Genomic DNA, 21388 nt, shown 5'->3' on the forward strand with positions numbered 1-21388 from the left:
CAATCATGCAGTGGAACCGGTCTGATTTCAGATATACAGTGAGGATTTTGTAAAAATAACCATCCTAAGGCAGTTTAGGAGGGGCAGCAAATTGGTGGCAAGGGTGTGCTCCAGTCTGCAGTGATAAACAACCAGCCCTCTCTTATCTCTGAGTCTCATGTCCTTGGTGTGGCGAATGTGTTATCTGCTGTGCTCTTTGTGCCGTAGAAATTTCCAAAATGTCATGTGTTACATATCCCTGAACTTTAATAAGCGTCTTCCCCCATCCTCCTTCTCTCCACCCCTGACTGTAACTCATCTCCTCCCCTGAATTTAGGAGCTCTTTCTGGGGAAAGCTTGTTGGAGGATATCCTTTCTTAGTCTTTGCTCTCCTACCTCTAATTTGGAATCCGGTATTCTACCCCAGTGTTCTTCTTCGTTCCTCTCTTTTCCATCTTGCTGTGTAGTGAACACACCGCTCCCCTCTGCGATGTGGTGGTGGCTGCTTGGCGTTTCGAGCTGTGTGCTGCTGGTGGTGGTGGTCGTCTTCTTCCTGATCACCGGGAGAGGCTACAAGGTGTTCAGCGAGAAGTGCCTGAGGCCCCCAGGACCCCTGGTGACTGACAGCAGGCAGAGAGACGACAGGCTGAAGAGAGGTAGGAAAGATGGTTTTTGACAGGAGTGATAAGCCGACAGACCTCCTGTCTAGAAGAACTTTCTGCACTGAAAAAACAGCAACGTTGACTTTTATTAAATGTATTATGTCAACAGATTTCACATAACTATTAGTTTAGTTGAAAGCAATAATATTACGTTTAAATAAAAAACATTAAGTTCAACTTGATGTTATTGTTTTCATCTAACCTAATACAGTTCGGTGACATCTGTTGACATAATACATCAAATTAAAGACACTGTTTCAGTTCTTTCCTTCATCACCCCACAAATGAACCTTCCTGTTGTCCTCGGGTCCAATTCGACCAGTTTCCAAATTAGTACATGTTGGGATAAGGGGTATTTCCATCTAACTTCCACAAAAATAACATGGTTTCAAACTCTTTGCAGTCTCACTTTTACTTTCATTCAATTAGGGTTGTTTTATTTAAACGTATAGCATCCCCGGTCTTGCCGTGTGAATTATGTAAATGATTCATATATTTATTTATATGTATTCCAGAGGTTGTCGGTAGGGCTGGTGGAAGGAAAATTGTCGGGAGAAGGGAAACACAGTGGCTTGCAGAGAAGTCAAATTAGATGAAAATCAACGCAACATTTGAAAGTAGATCTCTACTCAAGGGATGTTGATCAGTCCATCCGTTTAGTCGAGACTGAAATATCTCAACAGCCATACCATGCATATTATTTTCATTCAACCTTCATGTTGTATAAACTGTCACAGTAAACAGAGGCAGAGGTGGAAGAATTATTCAGATGCTTTACTTGAGTAAATACATTATTCTCAAAATACTTCATTACAATTAAAGTCATGAACTCAAAATCATACTTAAGTAAAAGTACAAAAGCATTATCAGCTAAATGTACTTAGAGTACAAAAAGTAACCATTGGGCAGAAAAACTGCCTTTATATGTGTATTTAATTATATTTTAAATATGGGACATTTCTAAATAACGTTGTGGCACCAAGTGGCATTTTACTGTTGAAGAAAAACAAAATTCCGTTTGGCTTCCTTTGTAAAATGTTTAAATAATTTGACACTTTGGTGACTTAAAGAATTAGTCCACTAGTGGAATTTGGAGATATTTTTTTAAAAGTAGCTAAAGCTGTTTAATAAATGTTCTGGAGAAAAATTACAAAAATTGGGAAATGGGAAAAAAATGGGAAGTCAACAATATACGGATAAACTGGAGTGCCAAGTTGTGGAAAGTCACTCCAGTTTATCCGTATGTTGTTGACTTCCCATGAATTTACATATAGCGCGGGTAGGACATGGCTTAAGTTTAGACAGACCCTTTCATCTGCAGCACGGACGAATCACTTCAGTTCAGAAGTAGTTTTCAACCCGCCCTTTCGAGACATGGTTATGTTATAAATTATAACCCTTATGTTCAGGACGTCAAGAAAGAGTTCTTGAGGCCAACCTATCTGCCAGACTGATGTTAAAATGTGTTGTCCTGCAGGGTTTCGTGTGGACCGAGTACCCCCCGCTCTGGATGCGGTGGTGATTGGCAGCGGTGTGGGAGGTTTGACAGCAGCAGCGGTTCTATCTAAAGCCGGAAAGAGGGTCCTCGTTCTGGAGCAACATGATCAGGCTGGAGGCTGCACACACACCTTTCAGAATAAGGGATTTGAGTTTGATGTGGGTAAGAAGATGAAGAACACCGAAACACACATCAGCACACATGAAAATGTCTTTCCTGTAATTGCAATGTGGCTTTGAAAAAAGAATTCAGCCAAATAAAAAGTGATTGATGATAAGGATAAGATGGGGATTGACCAACATACAGGATATGGCAGTCCTTCTCAACCCTGTGCTCCAGTCACTACAGCATTTTTGACTGATTACTTTGCTATATTTTAGTTTATTTAGACATTAGCATATTCTATCCATCTTTGCACCTGCTGTGCTCCATGAAATCCTTTAAGCAAACTTCACTTCCGATTGCCACAATACAGTCTTGTCTTGTTTTCTATGTATGTTTTACGTTTTGAATCACTATATAAATGAAGGTGATTTAACCCCGCTGCCACCACCAGGTATCCACTACCTGGGCCAGCTCCATGAGGGCAGCCTGCTGAGGGTGGCTCTGGATCAGATCACAGAGGGACAGTTGCAGTTCACAAAGCTGGAGCAGCACTTTGACACACTGATCCTGGGTCAGAATGACCAGCGCAGGTATGGCAAATGAACACATAATGATTAGGTTGCAGTTAATTTACTCCTGTCTTTCAATGTTTCTTCTTTATTTTGTCATTCTCAGGGAGTACCATATCCATTCAGGGAAGACTGAAATGGCAGAAAGCCTGAAGAAGCAGTTCCCAGGAGAGGAGGAGGCCATTGATGAGTTCATGAGATTGATGAAGGTAAAGGGTGGGAGGAAGGACGGTAATGATTATCAGAGTATAATTAACGAACAAGGATGTGTACAAGGTACATCTTTGACAAAACAACTTTTTTATGTGACACAAGGCTGTTTTTTTATGCTACCCCTTGTATGCACATACGAAAATAATACCCGCTCTGGTACACTGAAATGTGAAATGTTGATTTTAATTAAATGTCAACAGATTTTTCATCACTTTATTAGGTTAGTTGAAAGCAATAATATTAAGTTTAAATAACAAATATTTGGTTCAACTTAATATCATTGCTTTCAACTAACCTAATACAGTTATGTGAAATTTGTTGACATAATCCATTTTAGTAAAGCCAACGTTTCAGTTGTTTCAGTATACCTATGTACAATCACTGGATAAGAATTTAACTCTTTTTTTTTTTGTGTACATTTCCCTTTATTACTATTAATACATGTTTATACTTTATATATTCCTATTTTTCTCCGTGTTTCTTTCTTATTCTGTTGCTGCTATGAAAACTGAATGTCCCGACGGGGATCAATAAAGGTCCACTTATCTTAAAATATCTTCAGAAAACTAGTGGACCATGTGATCTATACGTGTATTGATGATTATAATTAACCTCGTATGTCTTCCTCCTACAGCTTGCTTCACGGCGGACACCACTTATTGCCACCTTGAAGATCATACCTTATTGGCTTGCTAACTTCCTGGTTCGAACCGGCCTGTTGGATCGCATATCTTCCGTGTTCAGCCTGGCAACAACCAGCCATTCAGAAATGATGTCCCGTCTCACACAGAACAAGGACCTGCAGGCACTGTCTGCGTACCTCTTCTATGGTGATGGAAACACTCATATTCATCAAAGATCACACTCTCTACTGCATATCAGGGGGGTCAAACATAAGGCCCGCGGGACGACTTTGCAAAGTGTAGAAATTACAGAGAAGACTGATTTTTCACAACTTGTATGTATTTTGTATGTACATTTTCAAGGAGGGGGGTAGATTAACCTTCTTACTGAATAGCTCCCACTTTAGTTTGTAAGGTGGTCATGAATACAACACAGATGTGGAAATTAATGTAAAATAATTTCTAGACCATAAAGTAAAATAACTATATTGTTTAGTTCCATATACCGGTGACGAAATGTTTTTGTAGATACACTGTGATCTGTAAGTAATGTACATTATAAACTGAGGCATAGAATGGTTTAAATGGCCCTTATTTCCTACATTTTTACTGGTCCGGGCCATAGAGATCAAATGTGGCTGTACGCTGCTCTCCTCTTCATTGGTCTATTTCATATAATTTCAGGTGTCCCTCCTAAAGACTCCAGCTTTCTGATCAATGCTCTCCTTCTTCAACACTACAAGCGTGGTGCGTACTACCCACGGGGGGGCGCCAGTGAGTTTGCCTTCCACATCATCAATGTCATTGAGAAGGCGGGCGGTGCTGTTCTCGTCCGGGCTCCGGTACAACGCGTCCTGCTCAACCGGCAGAACAAGGCCTATGGTGAGAAAAGACTTGGAGACGAGTTCTGGAATGCAGTTGCTTTTTTTTAATGAGAGCGTGCAACGGTTGATCTGTTCATGGAGTTCATGAGACATTTCTTCACATTTTTATTTGTCTTCTAAACAGAGCTATGTCTTTTTGTGCCCCAAGCCATAACAGAGATTGGAAGTCGGTTGCATGACTTCCCACTTTGTTAACCGCTTTTCAAAACACTCTAGAAATTGTTACTAGGCTTGAACTAAAACAAAAATGAGGCACCAGTTTCCAAGCATTTTTAGGAGTTGGGTGAACATCTGCATTTTTAGGAGTTGGTTAGATTTACCAATATTGTCATTATCTTGGTTTGTTACCAGTTTCCTTTATTTTCTCATTTTCTTTTCTGCTTTTACTTCCTGTCTTTGTAATTGTTGATTGTGTGATTTCCAGCATTGTTAAAGGTGGGGTAGGTAATTTTGGAGAAATCAGCTCGAGTGCGCTAGAATTTGAAAATACACAACCGGAACAAATCTTCCACTTCCTTACAGAGTCCCTCCTCCAACACACACGAACATGACCAATGCGGACACGAGATAAGTTTGTGCACAGATGGAAGGCTGACAGGCAGGTAGGCCATCCAGTTATTTTAGCCGGGCCGGCTAAAATGATTGGTCGTGCTTTTTACAGCGCCATGGGTTCCACAGATGAATTTTTTTTAATGTATTTATTGTCAAAGCATTTAATATATTCATTGCTATGGGGATGTTAAGAGCATTCCATGGAATATAACAAAAAGCGTTTCTGAAATAAATTACATACCCCACCTTTAATGTTATAAGTACTGTTCCTATATATGTTTAAGTGTTGATCATTTTGTTTGGTACTTTTTTTGCACTTGCTTGCTTTTTAGTTTTGTGTTTTTGTAACCAGCTTTGATTTGATAAAGCTCGATTTTGGTTTTTCATACCTGCCTCCCCTCTTTTGAACTGCTTTTAAGGCCTTATTTCCTTCCCCTTGTGACAATGGTACTTTAAGGCTGAAACATGCACTGATGTTATTTTCCGTATGATTAACTCTTTGTGTGTGTGTGTCAGGTGTGACGGTGCTCAAAGGACAAGAAGAGATTGAGGTCCATGCCCCTGTTGTCATTTCTAATGCTGGCATTTTCAACACATTTGAGAAGTTTCTACCTCAGCCCATACAGGAGAAACCAGGTAACACAGCTTTATCACTGCAGCCACTAAATAAACTGTACCTTGCACTGCTTTCTTTTTCTACCGCATATTTTCTGTCATTTGTGAATGTGTGTGTGTAGAAATCCAGTCACTGTTGGGTTTGGTGCGCCATGGCATGGGTTCCTTCTTGGTCTTTGTTGGTCTGGATGGAACCAAAGAGGAGCTGGGCATCGTTTCCACCAACTTCTGGATGTATAAAGACAATGACTTGGACTCACTGTAGGTTTTTGTATAAAGAGAAATATCATAATGTGTTGTTCACATTTCTCGTTTTTCACAACCTATGTTGTTTTAACTTTGTGTGTGTGATTGTGTGTGTGTGTGTGTGTGTGTGTGTGTGTGTGTGTGTGTGTGTGTGTGTGTGTGTTTGTGTGTGTGAATGTGTGTCTAACCCTAACTCTGTGTGAAGTATGGAGAAATACTCTTCCCTGAGCAGAGAGCAGGTGTTGGGGAACATTCCCATGATGTTCATCACCTTCCCATCTGCTAAAGATCCTACAGCCAAATTCAGACACCCAGGTAACACACTCAAATGTGCACAGATGTATACTTGCTTGGTAGATGGCAAAGCACATAATTCAGCAACTTATTCTGTCTTAATGAAGCCCTATTCTGCTTGTTGGGGTCTTCCCTTTCCTGTAGTGTGTATAGTTTGTGTGCATGTAAACGGTCTGCAAAAGCTAAAATACCTGTGTTTCCAGAGGGAGTTTCTCACCCACACACTCTGCCGCCCCCGAATGAAATGCTTCCATTGGACTCCATTCTTTACTTCTGTAACATAGTGACATCACTATGTAACACTCTTGCTTCTATCTGGTGCCTAGCGCTCCAACACATTGTACGTGATAGGCTAAGGGGAGTGATATCTCTATGCAGTTGACCAATCACATCAGAGCTGGCCAGCTAACCTATCAGAGCAGACTGGGCTCTGGTTTCAGACAGAGGGTGAAAATAGGTGCTGCAGCACAGGCAGTATGAGAAACAATAAGAGCTTTTTGAACTTTAAAGCACACAGTCGAACAGAATACAAATATGAACCTGAACATGAGTAGAATATTTCCTCTTTTATCATGTGATCAGCCACAGTGAATGCCAAGATGTTGGTTATCTGCAGATCTGCTATCTGCTAACTGCCTACAGTTGGAATACTTACTGTATAATCTACCATTCAAAAATGGCATAGAGTTCACAATGATAGCTTAAAATGCTGTCCTTTTTAACAATGGGTTTTTGAACTAACAAACAAATAATCCTAACAGGCAATTCATTTCCCGCCTGGAACTGTCTATCTTTTTTTAAACATGAACCTCTTTAAGGGGACATATGCTATTTCAGGTTTGGACGAGAACCTTTTTACATGCTTTAATTATCGAAAAAAACCTTTATTTTCCTTTTTTTGTAGAAAGTAAGTTTGTCTGAAATGCTCTAGTTTAGAACATCTGTTTAAGCCTCACTCCTCACTCAGCTCTGATAGGCTTGTGAGTAATTCTAACCCATTTAAAATACCAAAACACCACAGAGCAGTGTATCCTCCTGGATGGTTGTACTATACACCCAAATAGGCAGATATAATTTCTCCTCTTAATGTTATGCACTTTTAACAAAAAAATTGGTATCACTCTCTTTTTTATCCCCCTTCTTTATCTCTGGAGGTAAGTCCTGTATGACGTTGCTAACCATGGCTCGCTATGAGTGGTTCGAGGAATGGGAGGGGACAAAGCTTGGCAAGCGGGGACAGGACTACCTGGATATGAAGAACAGCATGTCCCAAGAGATGCTAGACTGGGCACTAAAAATCTTCCCTCAGCTGCGAGACAAGGTAACATTTTACAAAGACTAAGTCCACACACTAGTTCTTCTATTGGGGTTTAGACTATATACTGCAACCGTTCTCAGCAATCTAACTTAGGTGTCACTCAGAGGTCGGAAGTACCAACGTACATTTACTCAAGTACTGTACTAAAGTACAATTTTGAGATACTTGTATTTTACTTGAATATTTCCATGTTATGCTTCTTATATTCCACTACAATTTAGAGGTAAATCATGTTATCTTACTCCGCTAAATTTATTTATACCTTTAGTTACTTTGCAGATTTGGATTTTAATGATGTGAACTATAATCTACTCTTAAATCAGACTTTAGTTCCACCTGGAGTAAATCCACAAGCTACCCTGCAGTATACAAAGTCATTCAAACTAGCTGCACCTTTACCAGCTTTGAAAACACATTAATGATCAATCATTATAAAACATATCATATATATTATTCTGAAATGGACCAATCTGCACAATGACTACTTTTGGTACTTTAAGTATATTTGGATGCTGATACTGTACTTTAGTGCTTTTACTAGAGTTACATTTTGAATGCAGGGCTTTTACTTGTAACAGAGTATTCCCACACTCTGGTAGTTCTACCTTGACTCAAGTAAAAATATCTGAGTACTTCTCTCAGCTCTGGTGTCGCTATTATATTTGAAGGCAGTGCGTTACGCTCATATTTAAGTGTTTTATCATATACATTATCGAACACAAATACCTTTTTCTTTACTGATTCCAAAACAAAAGCCAATATTACCTGAATTCTCCTGTATTGGCTTCTGTTGAAGTACTTTTGTCTACAAATTGCATGTGTGTTTATGCTCAGGTGGTGATGGTGGATGCTGCTATCTGGGCGCTCCAAGAGGTGAGATGTACGGTGCTGAACACAACTTGGAGCGCTTCAGCCCAGACACGGTTGCGAGAACACGCCCGCAGACACCAATCGATGGACTTTACCTGACAGGTGACCAAGCTGCCAGAATATGGTCCGGATTCTGAAGAGACTGAAACCCCTGCTTAATGTTTCCGTGTGTCTGTTGGTGCAGGTCAGGATGTATTCTGTAACGGCATGGCTGGGGCTCTGCATGGAGGACTGCTCTGCGCCTCGGCCGTCCTCAACCAGATCCTCTACATTGACCTTCTAGCCCTGAAGAACCGCATCAAAAACAAACAGAAGAATCAGAAGAAGAAATGGTAGTGACAGGTTGTCAAATAGCGTACTCTAAGCTTTTACACATACTTTAGGCTACTTACAAACACCTTAGAATTACCAATGGACTCTTTTCCACAGTTTCTGTTGTGAAACTTAAGGATCGCTTGTGTAATTTTCCGTATTACGCTGCATTCTCATGTCCGTACCATTCTTTTATTAGCAAATACCAGCAACCCAACAATAATTTGTATTACTCAGAATTATAGGAACCAAACATAATAAAAGGTAGCAGGCAGAACGTTGCCTGGATATATTACAATTCAAAAGTACTGACATATGACATCATCAACGTGCTCCCAACTGGCTCAATTAATTCTAGAAACCACCAAAAAATATAAATTCCCCTCACCAGGAATTTTCTCTAAGTGATGCATCGATGGAACAGAAAAACAAAGGAAGTAGTTTCAGTACATTTCATAATCTACATTCATTTTGTTAAACTGTCAGCCATAATAACATCGGTTTGGATTCCTTAGATAGGAAAGGAGCTTCAATGCCTCCTTTATAACCTCCTTTAGCTTAAAGTGGACCTATCATGCTATATTTGAATAATATAGTGTAGGACCATACCTATATAAGGCATATTTATACTTTTTATTTTTCAAAATACCATACAGATCATGCATTTTAGCCATTCCTCATTTTGCTCAATTTAACACTGTCTTTGCATGGGCTGATTCTGTGAGAACAGCACCATCTACAGGCCTGGCATATGTACTACAGCGTCTCCAGCGCTTTCGAACGGCAATGTCCGTGGCTGTCTCCTCCTGATTGGTGGAGTTGGCCCAATAGTCGTAGCGCCACTTCTGTGACGTCACAGAAGTGTTCAAATCTGGGTCAGTCTGTATCAGATCCGTTGCAGCCCCTTTTTAAGAGATTTGGGTATGGAGGAAAATAGAGAGGGTTGTGTTTTCTGACACTTGGTGAGTTCCCTGGAACACCGGGGACACATATTCATGTATAAAGACGTACACAAGTGCATTTTGCATGATAGGTCACCTTTAAGAAACACTAGACCAGCCTTTACGAAAGGAAAGGAGAACATACTGTCCCACAATACCTTGCAGTCACAACATTTAACGTGACACAACATTCAGCCGTTCACGAAAACAACCACTCATCAGAGTCAAAGTCAACTTTATTGTCAATCTTCTGTGTGGGTGGTACAGACTAGGAGAGCGAAATGCTGTTTCTTACAATCCCGAGGAATACAACATTTAAATATATACATATATATATATATATAAACATACATAAACACTTGTACACCCACTTATATATATATATACTATATATATACACATACATAATCAAACATCGACACATATATACTGTACATTTACACACATTAAGATGTATAAATAAAAGGCACAACAATCAATATTTAAAAAAATAACAGTCACTTATAAACGGATGAAGATAAATATATTACGGTAAAAATATGTACAGTTGTGCAAATCATTGTCAATAACAGCGTAGTAATAAAAAGTGTCTGGTGCTAGATAATGTGTGTGTGTTTGTGTGTGTGTCATGGCCAATATCTGCGTATTGTGTAAGTCACGGTGCTTATTAAGTATTTTACAACTTATGCCATAACTTGCCAAAGTGCTTATATGTTTTTAACACTATATCAAATCCAAAGGTTGAATATGAACTTTACGTTTATTAATATAAAATGATCAAATAATGCCAGCAGTAGTGTTTGATGAGTTGTATGGTGTTTCTTTAACTCTTTTTATGTTTGAATGGGGAAGTACACAGTGATAGATGTGTAGGCCTTACAAGTTATGCATATATTTCATAAAAATGTAATTATTTAGAATATTTTCATCTTTCTTTTTTTTTTTATTCTAACCTTGGTGATGAAGAATATATTTTTCGCTGTTGTTCATGTTCATCAAGCCCGCAAAAAAACAAACCATAAGAGCACACGAGGTAAAGTAGCAAATCTAGGTGCTTATGGTATAGTCCGGAAAATTGTAGTTTTCTCAGCAGATGCACATCATTAACTGGCGCATCAAAATGATGTCTGATGCAGTTGGATTCTCTAAGCACCGCAGTTTTCTTTTTCTAAATCTGATGAATTCTCCTATCATCGTTCTTTACGCTGTGACGTTTCTCACAGCAGTTAAGGAATAGTGGTGAGAAAATGATAGGACCTGATTTATGACAATACGACTGCAACCAAGTTATTATCACAACATTGCGTTCCTTTTACCACATTCGCTGGTACATACACTTTGCAGGATAAAGTCAGATAAAATGCATGGTATTTTTATCTTTCCAGTGAATGAAGAAAAGGATGAAGAGAGAGGAGACAGAGGCGAGAGAGGAACTCAATGAAGACAGAAAACATGTAGGAAGTAAAGAAAGTGCAACTGACTGAATTTAATGAAAACAGGAAGGATGAAAACAAAGAAACTGATTTGGGCCCGAGTCAGAGGGAACGTGGTATGGTCAATAGCAGGGGTCACCAACCTTTTTGTCACCGAGGGCTACTTCAAGGGTACTGAGTAATACGAAGGGCTACTTGTTTGATACAAACTTCCTGAATAACATAATTGCACGGTTCACCTTTAACGATAATATTATTATTAATAATAATCAGAATACATATTAATTTACTGTATGTGAAGGACTGTCTGATCACATGTTAATGTTAATTATTCCTCACAATAATTATTAACAATGATTTACCATTGCTATAGCAACCCCATTGTTTTGTTATGAAAATGTATCTATATTTATACACATTCTCGCGAGATCTATCAGGGGTCGTTGTAATGCTGCGTTCACACCGGACGCGACTTCGCTCTAATCGCTCGAGTTTCACCGCTGCTGCCAGCTGTGTTTACTCGCATCATTCAAACAAGACGCGCTGGCTCGGGAGCTACAACTACAACAAAATGAACATATTTTACCGTGATTAAATTGTAATACACGTTTCTAAATGATGCCGAAGTAACAACATACTGATACCGTTTAGTAAAAACCATGAATTAATGCTTGACAAGTACAATTACAATTAAAAAGACGAGACATAAGGGCAGGAATTCAGAGGCAAAGGAGCAATTTTGAGCTCTGCTCTTAAAAACGGCTTTTTTTTAAGGTCATACATCAAACGCGTCATATTACATCACACAGGGGGACACATCTCCGCTCTCTGACCGCGGGTATAGTAGAGTTGCGTTGAGTAGAGTGGTTGTGTTTTAGTGAGCTGGTATTTTTCGGTAGTTTTACATTGTATTTTACCATTTGTAATCATGGTGCAGTATTGTGTTTGTGCAGGTTGCACAAATACCAGCCTGTCAGGACATCGAGTCCACAGTAAAAAGGACCGGAGCTAGCGTTCGTTCCTGGGTGCGTTGTGCATCCACCTCCCTGCAGCACATACTCTCCACAGCTTTATCAGTAAACCGTATTACTTCTCTCTCTCCCCCCCCCCCCCCCCCTTCGCTGCTCTATCTCTCTCCCCTCCGGTACACGGCACCGTAAGACTAGTGTGGAGTTGCATTAGGTAACGCTTTGGTGGCTGTACTGCTCCAGCCGTCTCCTTTGTGTTTGTTTGTTTCCCCCTGTCTGTGTTGTTTGTGTGTGCGTGGTGGCTGTCACTCCCGGCTCCCGGCTCCTCAACCTCCACTCACCTGCTGCAATCAGCTGTGCACCCTCCCCGACTACACACCTGCTTTCCATCAAGCCATTTACAATGGCATATCAACGGAGGCTCCACAACCTTTCTCCGCCAGATCGTCAAGTATCAGCCGTATCTCGCGTCTCTCCTCCGGTACACAGCCCCGGAGTGCGGAGTTGCATTAGGTAACGCGAGATACGGCTGATACTTGCGCATTAGTTTCTGTTATGGATCAGTATTAAAAGTCCTGCCAGTAACGTTACTATATTATCAATGCTGCTTTAGTTATAGCCTGATATATGATAGCTAACTTTACAATGTTGTGATGTGACGTTAGCTAGCATTCTGTAGCTAACGCCGGTCACTCACCAAGATAGCTGCCCAGTTCTCCACTGGTTCTCCTCACACCACAGCTCAATTTCTCTCCGATGGCCGTTATTTCTTCTAATCCTTGGCTGCTCCTGGTCTCTTGGACGCCTAGCAGGCTCATAATTATAAGGTTGTGGTACGTCATATGCATTCGAATATTCATGTTCAACTTCTTCTGTGTCTTCTGTGTCGAAACTAGCATTGGGATCCATGTTTATTAATACGTTACACCTGCCGCTCTCCCCCTTGTGTCCCCCATGTTACGTCACACGGGAGGTCACGTGCCAAGGCTTTTTTATGCGGAAGTGAACATTTCTTACAAAAACGACGCCAGATGTCACTGTAGTGTATATTTCTGTATATTGTTTTGAAAATCTAGTGTATTCATCATTTTCCTACACATTTATTCACAGGTGTCTTTAACCTGGAAGTTGCTCTTTAAAATGCTTGTTTTCTGAATGGAGATTGGGTCGACCAGGCTAAGCTAACGTTGTATATGCTCATTCCACACTCATAACAACGGCCTACAGACATAAATAAACCAGCGACTGTATTCGCCATGAAACAGACAGTCTGTGGTTTGTACTTGTTTAACTTTTGTCCAGTTTCTGAAAAGATATGAGGAGCTGTGATCTCTGTTTGCTAACTGCTAACAGCTAACTGCTGATGTTTTCTGGTTGAACGTCAGTGGCAGGCTGAGAACCTCACCACTGCTGTGTGTGTGTGTGTGTGTGTGTGTGTGTGTGTGTGTGTGTGTGTGTGTGTGTGTGTGTGTGTGTGTGTGTGTGTGTGTGTGTGTGTGTGTGTGTGTGTGTGTGTGTGTGTGTGTGTGTGTGTGTGTGGTGATGAGGCCCATGATCGTAGCTGCTCATGCTAGCTTGTCTCAGCTAAAGGTGGAACGGAGATTTGGTGCGTGGAGTTCAACTCTGAACCTATCTGGGGTCAGAGTTCAATTTCACGCACCAAATCTCCATTTCACTTACATATGTACATACAAAATGTGTACTTTTAACATTTTATATTCAATATTGTCATTTTAAAAATAAAAATGTATTCAATAATTGTTTTAGACGGAGCTCCATGGTGACTTGTGCTATTTTTAGAACATGCACGCGGGCGACCAATTTCTCCCCTGCGGGCGACTTAGTGCCCGCGGGCACCGCGTTGGCTACCCCTGGTCTATAGCATATAGTTTAATGTTCATAATGTAAAAACAAAAGGTTGGAACCAGATATCATTTAGTTGACAGATATTTTAATACAGGGACTAACACTACACATCCGTGTCCATCTGCTCCCCGACGCCGGACAAACTGGCAGCCTGCTCGCTCAGACATCTCTCTGTGTTTGCATACAGTATGTATCTCTGTATATGTATTCAGACCAATGTGCACAGGTCCTGTCCTGGGCATGTGTGTGTACTGTGTGTTTCAACTGAGTGAACGCCTGGATTTCACCTTGGGCATAAAATAAAGCTTCGTCTTCTTCTAATTCACTATACCTCTCTTCGCTTTTAAATAGCCCACTCTTGTAATAATCTTTGATAATAAACCTACAGAACTTATTACATTCTCATTAGCCTCAGCTTTATTTTGGCAGTCCCATTATTGCTAATGAATGTTAGCATGACCTTAACAAAACTGATGAACATTTTAAGATGCAGATAATATTTACCAACAATCATTAAATAGGCTAGAATTGTCTTTAGAATAGTGTAAAAGTGTCAGATCCTTGTGTCAGACTAGGCCTATGTGTTCTTATAGTGTCTAATCCTATAGTTATTTTAAGCTCAAAATGTTTGCCAATTGTTTATTATTCGTTTAGATAGACCGCTCGTCAATCCCCAACTGTGTTACGTTTAAGATTGGTCACTTTGTGTTAATATTTGGGCTGTCAAGTTAACGCAAATAAAAATTAACGCCACTATTTATTTTAACGCGATTAACTGTACATTTTTTGTCCTCGGCCGCCCCGTAGTTTCAGAGCGCATCGAATTTAAAATACCATCCAATCCAAGCACACTGCTGATGCCGACAGTCCCGCTCCTGCCGCCTGCTTGCGGCCGACCACGCTTGAAAGTGTGCGGGGGAGACGCCTGGGGCCTCATTTATAAAGAGATACGCTCAAAAAATGGCGTAAGCCAGTTTCTACGCAATGTTTGCGATTTATAAAATACTAACTTGACGGGAAAACGTACGGTCCTCCACGCAAACTATAACCCATGCGTACGCACTAAGTACAACAACGGGAGAGACGAGAAACTGCGACACCGTTGGCAGAAGGAAGAATGGAGATAAATATGTGGAAATAATACCATAAATAATTACCTCTCATTTATCATATATGAAGAATTAATTTTCCAACATTGATTAAAGCCGATCTTAAAATGATTTAACAAACGCCTGTTTGAGACTCCTCAGTGCACACAAAAACATAACTTGGAGAAATAAATAAATACGGATATGTTATTTAAAACCACCTCGAATATGTTGTGTTAATGTTATGAAATGTTTTCTCATAAATTATGCGGTAAGCAGGAGGAAAGAATTACGTCTAAACTGACGCCGTTTTGCATTTCTATAGGTTGTAGATACGAGCTTGGTTTTATATAGCCTACTATCAAGTTTAATCGTGTTTTATGCCGTTTGCCAAGACTTGACAAGTCGCTCGTAAAACACAGGAGATATGGAAACTAAGAACACCATATGTGGTCAATTGTACAGCTAATATAGCAACACATTAGTTGTATTTCCTTTAACTGGTGGATTATGGATATATAGTTGCTGATCGACAGCTGGAACACAAACTACCAAATGCAAACAAATAATTCAGATCCAGCCGTCATGACTCCACTCCGGAGGGATTCCCCGATCATTTCTTAGGCCCCGGTGATCCGGATTAACTGGTTCCCTCGTTAACTGGTTTCCCGATCAACTGGGGTGATTTTCGATCGCTTCTTCTGTCGTTTACATACATCTTTTGGTATATTTGGCTCGGTAGGAAGACTTTGATGCACATTCAGTACCAGTGTGTGAGGTTGTTGTTACGATGGAGATATCCGGACGCGAACAGCGGGGACTACAAAAAGCAAAACGAGTTGACTGGGAATGTCTGTTCAATAGAGCTCCAATAAATCATTTAAACCAGCTATTGCTGCCCGATTTATCACTGAATATCGTTCCTAATGTGATACTAAGTCCATCTGAGACCTGTATACACCTTCAGACAGCCTCCAAGTGAAGCACACGGTGTTTACTCACAGTTTGAAAGCAGCGTGGAGAAGTCCGTCACCTGTGTTAAACTGTTCCCTGTTCCCTGGGCGATCCGCCTAAATAATCTGATGACAGAACTGTAAACAGAATAGCTGAAACTTTAACAAAATAAATGACTCTGTTACCTCTAATCATTAACCCATGCTTGTATAATTGTGTTAACTCTGTGTGTTGCTGCTAGCATACATAATACCTGACGTGGAAACGTTACTCGTGGATGGGGGGGCTACAGAGCTACTAGAAAGACAGTCCAACCCGGTGCATTCCTCCGTCTGAATGTGGTGCACTTTTGCTAAATGTTTAGATAAATGGCTCGTTTTATCGCCCTTACATGCTTAACACTATTGGCAAGGAGCATTGCTCACAACGAGACAGGTAACATCTAACCACACCTTGCCCTTGGAGCACTTCTCTCCGCCATCTCCTCTGTGAGTTGCTGCATGTAGCAGCTGCGTGTGTGTAAACTGCCCCGCCCCCTCGCACACAGACGGGGGGAGAGAGAGATCTCGTCTCGATTGGAAAGATCGAAAATACACCGACCATAGACGCATTTGTTTGTCTTTTTGTATATTAGAAACGAGTTGGCGACACTAAGACTGCGAGATAATGTTTGTGTAGCAATAATACATGACCTTTGTCTTTCTCAACTCGCTACTCGGAGGGAAGTCGCTGTCATATGCCTTGTGAACACTCCGATAATGCCTCCACGTTACCTTTCTTTGGCAGAGCGACGTTTGCTTTACAAATAACTAAGGCAAATAACCTTTGAATGTGACATCACAAAAAAATATTCTCCCTCCCATTCTGGATGGAAGTGGTATATTTTTTAGCTTTTTGCTCGGTCCCGCACTCATTTTGTTGTTTGTCTCTTTAACTTAATTTGAGTTTTCCCGGCACTTGATTGATTTTGTATCGCTTTGCATTCTGGGTTAACAGACTGGAAAGCGATAGGTCGCTTTTTCTGTCAATCAAGTAAACTCCTGAATTAAGTGGCAGGGAGGCCAAAGGGAGGAGGGATTAAAACCAGTTTTGTCTATTTTAGCTTGCAATGTGCCTTACTGGGGATGCTTTAACCAGCCTGCTGCTACTTAACCCTGATGATAGGAGTGACTATGATGCTTTGGTGGGAGCTTTAAAGAGGCGCTTTGGACTATGCTCTACAGCTAGCCTGCTCTGCTCTGAACTGTGTAGCCGCAAGCGTCGGCCTGGGGAGCCGCTGAGGGAGCTCGCCAACGACATTGAGGGTCTGGTTCACCTCACATGCCTCCTGTTATCCAGAGTGAGTTAGCCCGGGACTACTTCCTCCAGGGCCTACTACCAGCCGACCTGCGTACACAGACTTTACTCGCCCACCCCAAGTCTCTACAGGAGGCTTTGGAGCTAGCCACAGAGAGAGAGATGCTATGTTACATTACATTGCATTTAGCTGACGCTTTTATCCAAAGCGACTTACAATAAGTGCGTTCGACCAACAAAGTACAAACTTGAAGAAAACAGAATCATATAAGTACATCAGGTTTCATAGAGCCAAACATTTCAAGTGCTACTCAACTGGCTTTAGATAAGCCAGCCCTTTATTAGTATATAAGTGCTTTGTTAATAATTCTATCGCTCGAAGTGGAGTCGAAAGAGATGAGTTTTCAGTCTGCGCTGGAAGATGTGTAAGCTTTCTGCTGTCCTGATGTCAATGGGGAGCTCATTCCAGCATTTTGGAGCCAGGATAGCAAACCCACGTGTTTTTGCTGATGGGAACTTGGGTCCCCCTCGCAGTGCGGGTGCAGCGAGCTGTTTGGCTGATGCAGAGCGGAGTGCACGTGCTGGGGTGTACGGTTTAACCATGTCCTGGATGGAGGAAGGGCCAGATCCATTCGCAGCATGTTACGCAAGTCTATGTACTGCTTCATGGAGTGCGGATGACCACACACCAAAGGTGAGCGCCGCATGTGGTATTGAGCTGAATACAGTAGAGCCGGCCTGGGTGGAAAAATTGACACGCTGAGAGAGGAGCAGTCTCCGAGACTCAGAGGATCTGCTGGGGGTGTGGACAGCCTGGCCATCTGGTTCGATATCATATCCATATGGACATGATTTAAGTGGGGGGGGGACCTAACCTTCTCTAGGGGGGTCCGGGGGGCATGCTCCCCCGGGAAGATTTGTCTTTAAATGTTTAAGTTAAAAGCATCAATCTGGTGCACTTTGAGAGCAACATGAAGAGATCTATGGATACATCTCTCAACATCCATATGAAACAGAGGAGGCTGTCTGGAGAAGCCGTGACCGAGGATACACTGATTTAGAGGAGAGAGGAGTGTCTCTGTAGGAGCTATAACCGAGGGTACACTGAAGTATTCTCCGGAGACGATTTCAGCCGACAGTGATGTTTAAAAGAGGCGTGACGCATGGCTGGATGTCAACGAAGCACAGCTCTGCAAACTGTTCCAGTTGTGATTATAAGTTATTCAAGATGATAAAATGTGCATCAGACTTTCTGCCCTTTACCGTTTGTTTGTTTACCTTCTAATCACATCTCCCCTGGATGTTAGGTTATGCTTTCATTGTGAGGCGATGTTTACAGTGAGAACAGCTGCTGAGGTCAGTGCAGAAAGCAGAACAATGTGTATAATATATATCGCTCAATAATATATGTAACAGGCCTACATTTCACACTTTATTTGTAGGCTTCAGGAGATATCTACCAATAAACAGTAGATATTTTTCATGAAACCATATAGTGCTTCACATAATAAAGTATACAAGGGCTGTAGCCTGATATTTAGTTATGCTTTAGGAGCTGTTTGTGTGTGTTGTACAATGTGTAGGTGTGGTTGTGTGGTTGTGTGTGTGTGTGTGTGTGTGTGTGTGTGTGTGTGTGTGTGTGTGTGTGTGTGTGTGTGTGTGTGTGTGTGTGTGTGTGTGTGGGTGTGGGTGTGGGTGTGTGTGTGCGTGAGAGTTGAAGGTGCAGGCAGACAGGCGGGTCTCAGTAGCTTAAAGGGGACCTATCATGTTATATTTGAATAATATATTGTAGGGCCATACCTATATAAGGTATATTTATAAGTTTTATTTTTCAAAATACCAAACAGATCATGCATTTTAGCCATGCCTCATTTTGCCTCACTCCAGCTCTGTCTTTGCATGAGCTGGAGCCGACACCCCCCCCCTGCAAAGGAGGGGGGCGAGGCACAAGCGTCATGTTACTATGCTGTTGCCATGCTGTTGCTATGCTGTTGCCATGCCACGGTAACCTCTCATTCCCCTGATAGGTGGAGAGTTGACCATACAGGTGGAGTTCACCTCTGTGACATCATAGAGGTGCAAATCAGAATCCACATGTATCAAATCCGTTGCAGCCCTGTTTTTAGAGATTTGGCAGCGCCATATAGATAGAAGAGTTACGACAGCGGAAGTCCAAAAACGGTTATCGTCACGTGGTTCATGCAGACGAGGATTGTTCTCCGGAGGTTCACGGCGGGCAATGTGAATGCATTGATAACAGGAGATAGAACTACGATTTTTGGTAATTATTAGTGAATAAAGGTTTTGATTTGCAATATTTATACAAAAAATCGATATGTGTATGTATTTACATCAATATGTTTTAAAAAATAAAATAGAATTTGCTAATATTAAGTGATAATATTAGGATTAGTGTGAACAACTAGTTTACATGTTAGGCTAACAGTGCCTTGGTTAAAGAGCCTGTTGCTGTTTATTTATAGCTTTGAATTCTTTAAAACCAATAATATCTTCTTAAACTTGTATGCTAGTCAGGAGCATCACTTTCTAATGTTTATTGATATATTTAGAGGGAGGGGATCTAAAGGAATGCTTCAAAATTCAGATTAGATTAATTTCTACCATTTTCTTAAATTCATGGTAGTTTCAGTAATCCCATGGTAATTGAGGACACAAGTTATCTAAATGACTAATGTCATCTTTATGGCTTTCAGAAAGGACAGAAGACCGACAGGTGACTATCAAAGGACTAGCAGCAGCAGCAGCAGCAGCAGCATGATGATGATGTTAAATGTGTTGTTTTAGGAACATCCATTGCAAATACATGGAATTCAATAAACATTGAATAGCATATCATGCAGTTTGTCTGTGCCTTTTCCTCCGTGTTGTCCTGTTTTGCTGTGCTGCCTCCTAGTCGCCACCATGGTTTGCTGTGCTGCCTGGGGATGCTCAAATTGCTCCGAGAAAGGAGTACGAATGTACAGCTTCCCCACTGACACAGAGCGGAGGAAAAAATGGCTGGCTCAAGTCAGCAGGAGCAATTTCACGACCAACAGCAAAAAAAAATTGTGAGGATATTATATACAAACACTGCATTTGCACTTTTTCACAAAACGAAAACCACACCATTGGGAAAGCTTAATGTTTAGTTTAATACAAAAAAACAGGGAAAGGCTTGAAAAACACAGAGTTGAGACTCAGGGTGCAGGGTGAGGGTCTCAATGCAGGTATTCAGGCTCCATTGAATCCCCCTCTGGTTCTTGTGCTGAAAGAGGGAGTAACAGACAGGAGAAAGGGTTATACACACCTATATAGCACACCTATTGGATGGGAAATTGCCTTGGGGAGATAAGGTGTGGTCTTTGTTCCAAACTGAAGTTATGGAACTTTATTATTTGTGAGTTTAACAAAGTATGACAAATGGCATCAGTAACAGATGTGATATGAATTTCTATAAAGTTGTCTCACATTATTGGTCATATTTTATATACAGTATGTAATGAGTATAACATGTCCAGTAAGTATAAAGTGTTTCCTAATACTGTGTATTCAACCACTATGGAATATGTATGTGGGCAGACAAAACTGAGTTGTTCTGTGTGTGAAGTAACCTCAAGTCACTCCGCAGGCACATTTTGATGCAGACCAGTTTGTCAAGACAAAAAAGGGCAAGACTAGGCTGAGAGCAGAGGCTATACCCACCATCTTCGTGCATCGCCCTGTGGTCAAAATGAGAAAGGCCCCTGCACCACGATTCACCCCGGGACCTGTATCTACAAAGCCCATAGCTCATGATCACAGCTATAGTGTGAAAGGTGACACAGGTATAATAAGTATGAACTCTTAGTAACAAAAGTCATATTTCTTATTTTAAGTGGTATAATATTTTAAATGTTCGAAAATCTACAGTGCCATGTCTTCTACTTACATTAGTCTCAAAGATTGAGGGAAGAAGGGATGAGGAGACTGAGAGAAAGGAAAGTGAGGGTGAAGAAAGAGAGGACATGGCTAGTGATGAGAGACAGGGAGGGTGGACACCACCCACTCGGCCAGCAGCCAGTCAGCATACGAGGGAACCAACAGCCAGTCAGCATACAAGGGA

General features: G+C 41.1%; 1 protein-coding gene across 1 annotated transcript; it reads left to right on the forward strand.

The window, feature by feature from the left end:
• Positions 1–299: 299 nt before the first annotated feature.
• Positions 300–10285, forward strand: LOC307016419 (all-trans-retinol 13,14-reductase-like). The gene is given in 13 exon segments (XM_079645530.1): positions 300–635; positions 2119–2301; positions 2696–2834; positions 2920–3022; positions 3661–3856; positions 4334–4531; positions 5602–5721; positions 5823–5961; positions 6152–6261; positions 7395–7561; positions 8393–8408; positions 8411–8530; positions 8613–10285. Coding segments are annotated over 13 exon segments (1809 nt in total). The 5' UTR covers positions 300–469; the 3' UTR covers positions 8765–10285.
• The last annotated feature ends 11103 nt before the right edge of the window (positions 10286–21388 follow it).

This window comes from Notothenia rossii (genome assembly GCF_949606895.1).
Source record: "Notothenia rossii genome assembly, chromosome: 8".
Classification (NCBI taxonomy): domain Eukaryota; kingdom Metazoa; phylum Chordata; class Actinopteri; order Perciformes; family Nototheniidae; genus Notothenia; species Notothenia rossii.